This window comes from Daucus carota, chromosome 9, assembly GCF_001625215.2.
Source record: "Daucus carota subsp. sativus chromosome 9, DH1 v3.0, whole genome shotgun sequence".
In the NCBI taxonomy this organism is placed as follows: domain Eukaryota; kingdom Viridiplantae; phylum Streptophyta; class Magnoliopsida; order Apiales; family Apiaceae; genus Daucus; species Daucus carota.
Genome location: NC_030389.2, coordinates 6,171,697 through 6,174,063, shown reverse-complemented (window position 1 = coordinate 6,174,063; position 2,367 = coordinate 6,171,697). Strand labels below are relative to the sequence as shown.

The 2,367-nt window shown below is 39.8% G+C and overlaps 1 protein-coding gene across 1 annotated transcript; it reads left to right on the top strand.

Moving 5' to 3' along the window:
• LOC108202141 (probable pectinesterase/pectinesterase inhibitor 20) lies at positions 1-1,895 on the top strand. The gene is made up of 2 exons (XM_017370522.2): positions 1-968; positions 1,103-1,895. Exons 1-2 carry the CDS (start codon positions 47-49, stop codon positions 1,780-1,782), a joined length of 1,602 nt encoding a protein of 533 aa, XP_017226011.1. The 5' UTR covers positions 1-46; the 3' UTR covers positions 1,783-1,895.
• The last annotated feature ends 472 nt before the right edge of the window (positions 1,896-2,367 follow it).

Here is a 2,367-nt window from a genome sequence, read left to right as displayed (position 1 = left end):
CTAATCACACACTACTTAGCTAACAATCTGCACTAGTGCTCTTACCATGGATCTCAAGTTTTGCTCCATGGCCTTGCTCTCTATCTTTATCATACTCAGTCTATTCACTTCTTTCACTACATCATCCAGAGAAACCACATGCAACAACACTCCTTTTCCCAAATTTTGCAAATCTGTTATCCCGGAATCTGACAACATACACAATCATGGCAGGTTCTCTATTCGAAGTTCTATTTCGATTACAACTAATTTCCTTTCGTTGGTCAATCGTTATCTTAACTCCCGAAACACATTGCCTGAGAAAACGGTCCTTGCCCTTGAAAACTGCCAATTTCTAGCCAAGTTAAACCTGGATTTCTTTTCAAAAGCTCTGGAGAGTATCCGTTCTTCGGATTCCATCGAGAGTTCAAAAGCATATGACATGCATACTCTGCTCAGTGCCACCCTAACCAACCAGCAGACTTGCTTTTCTGAGCTTGATGCCCTAACATCACCTTCAATTCCTAAAAATGAATTTTTAGCCCCACTGTCCAATGGAAGAAAGCTGTGTAGCGTGTCACTCGCTATTTTTAAACACGGTTGGGTTAATACAACAAGAAGAGGGAGAGGAAGAGGAAGAGGGAGAGGGAGGGAAAATCCCGGTGAGGTGGTTCCTGAAGATGATGGAAAATTGAGGCTTTATCCAGGGGGGACTGTGGTCAATGTGACTCAGAAGGTTGTAGTCGATCCTAGTGGAAATGGGAATTTTACGACAATCAATGATGCTGTTGCAGCAGCTCCAAACAACACTGATGGTACCAATGGGTATTTCTTGATTAAAGTTGTGGCTGGTGTGTATGAAGAGTATGTTAACATTCCCGTAAACAAGAAATACTTGATGATGATCGGAGCAGGAATTAATCAGACTATAATTACTGGTAACCGCAGCATCTCAGATGGGTTGTCCACGTTCAACACTGGAACATTCAGTAAGTTTTTTTGTTTGTGCTTATTGTTGAAACATTAGTACTGTGACACATTCCTAATTTGCAAGAACAATACGATCCTATTCCTATAGTATTCAAATATTTAATAATAGATATTCCATTCCTGAATTTTGCAGTTGTGGTTGGAGAAGGATTCGTTGGAGCAAACATGACAATCAGGAATACAGCAGGGGCCAAAAACTTTCAAGCTGTTGCACTTAGAAATGGTGCTGATTTATCAACGTTTTATCGTTGTAACTTTGAAGGCTATCAAGACACCTTATATGCACATTCTCTAAGACAATTCTACAGGGAATGTGATATCTACGGTACTATAGATTTCATACTTGGAAATGCTGCAGTTGTTCTTCAAAACTGCAACATTTATCCCCGTCTTCCCCTTCAGGGTCAGTTTGATCCTATAACAGCTCAGGGTAGAACCGATATTAACCAAAACACTGGAACTTCAATACAAAATTGCACTATTACACCGGCAGAAGATTTGGCTGCCACAAAAATTTTCCTTGGTAGGCCGTGGAAGGAGTATTCACGAGTCGTTGTTATGGAGTCTTTCTTGGATAGTTTGATTGATCCGGCTGGATGGAGCATTTGGGACGGGGATTTTGCATTAAGCACATTGTATTATGGTGAATACAACAATAGGGGGCCTGGCTCTGATACAAGTAAAAGAGTTACATGGCCTGGTTACCGTGTGATTAATGTGACAGACGCTGGAAATTTTACAGTGTCCAACTTCTTAGGAGGAGATAGTTGGCTGCCCAAGACTGGAGTTCCATACAATGGTGGACTACTGTAGATGAATTTCTTATCACCGCGTTTCGTGAAATTTACACTGTTATTTTTTCTCCTCCAATTTGTTGATCTGTATTTTTGATATCATCTGCAACCATTTCATTTGTATTTCTTTGACTTGTTTCTTTTCTGACTGTTTTGATGCATTTTATTTGTTGATTCAGCTGTAGGCACAATTGCGGTAATACTATGTATAATTGTTTTATTTTTGTGATGACCTAAGGTTACATCAGTTTGGCTTTGAGATCTTTGGTATGAACTTGTTAACTTCGATACCTAATTTAAAGTTCATATAATGAGTTTGGCTTTCACGAGAGACCTATCGCATGACCGTACCCACGCACTTGGCACGCTAACATGTGAGTGTGGCTTCACATATTTGACACTGCTATGTTAGCGTCCGTTGTGTATATTTGACGGTCACATGTCAATAATGTGGGTCAAGCTCGTATGGAGGTGTTTAAACTGTTCAACTCTAATAACGACTAATATGATCAGTATATGTGACGGTCACATGTGAATAATGTGGGTCAAATTACGTAAAGAGGTGTTTCTCCCAGTCAAATCTAATAACGATCAATATGATCAA

Excerpts from the sequence above, each read along its gene's own strand:
- LOC108202141 (XM_017370522.2), top strand. The coding sequence starts at position 47 with ATGGATCTCAAGTTTTGCTCCATGGCCTTGCTCTCTATCTTTATCATA. Across the intron at positions 969-1,102 it reads GTTCAACACTGGAACATTCA|TTGTGGTTGGAGAAGGATTC; the intron begins GTAAGTTTTTTT and ends TGAATTTTGCAG.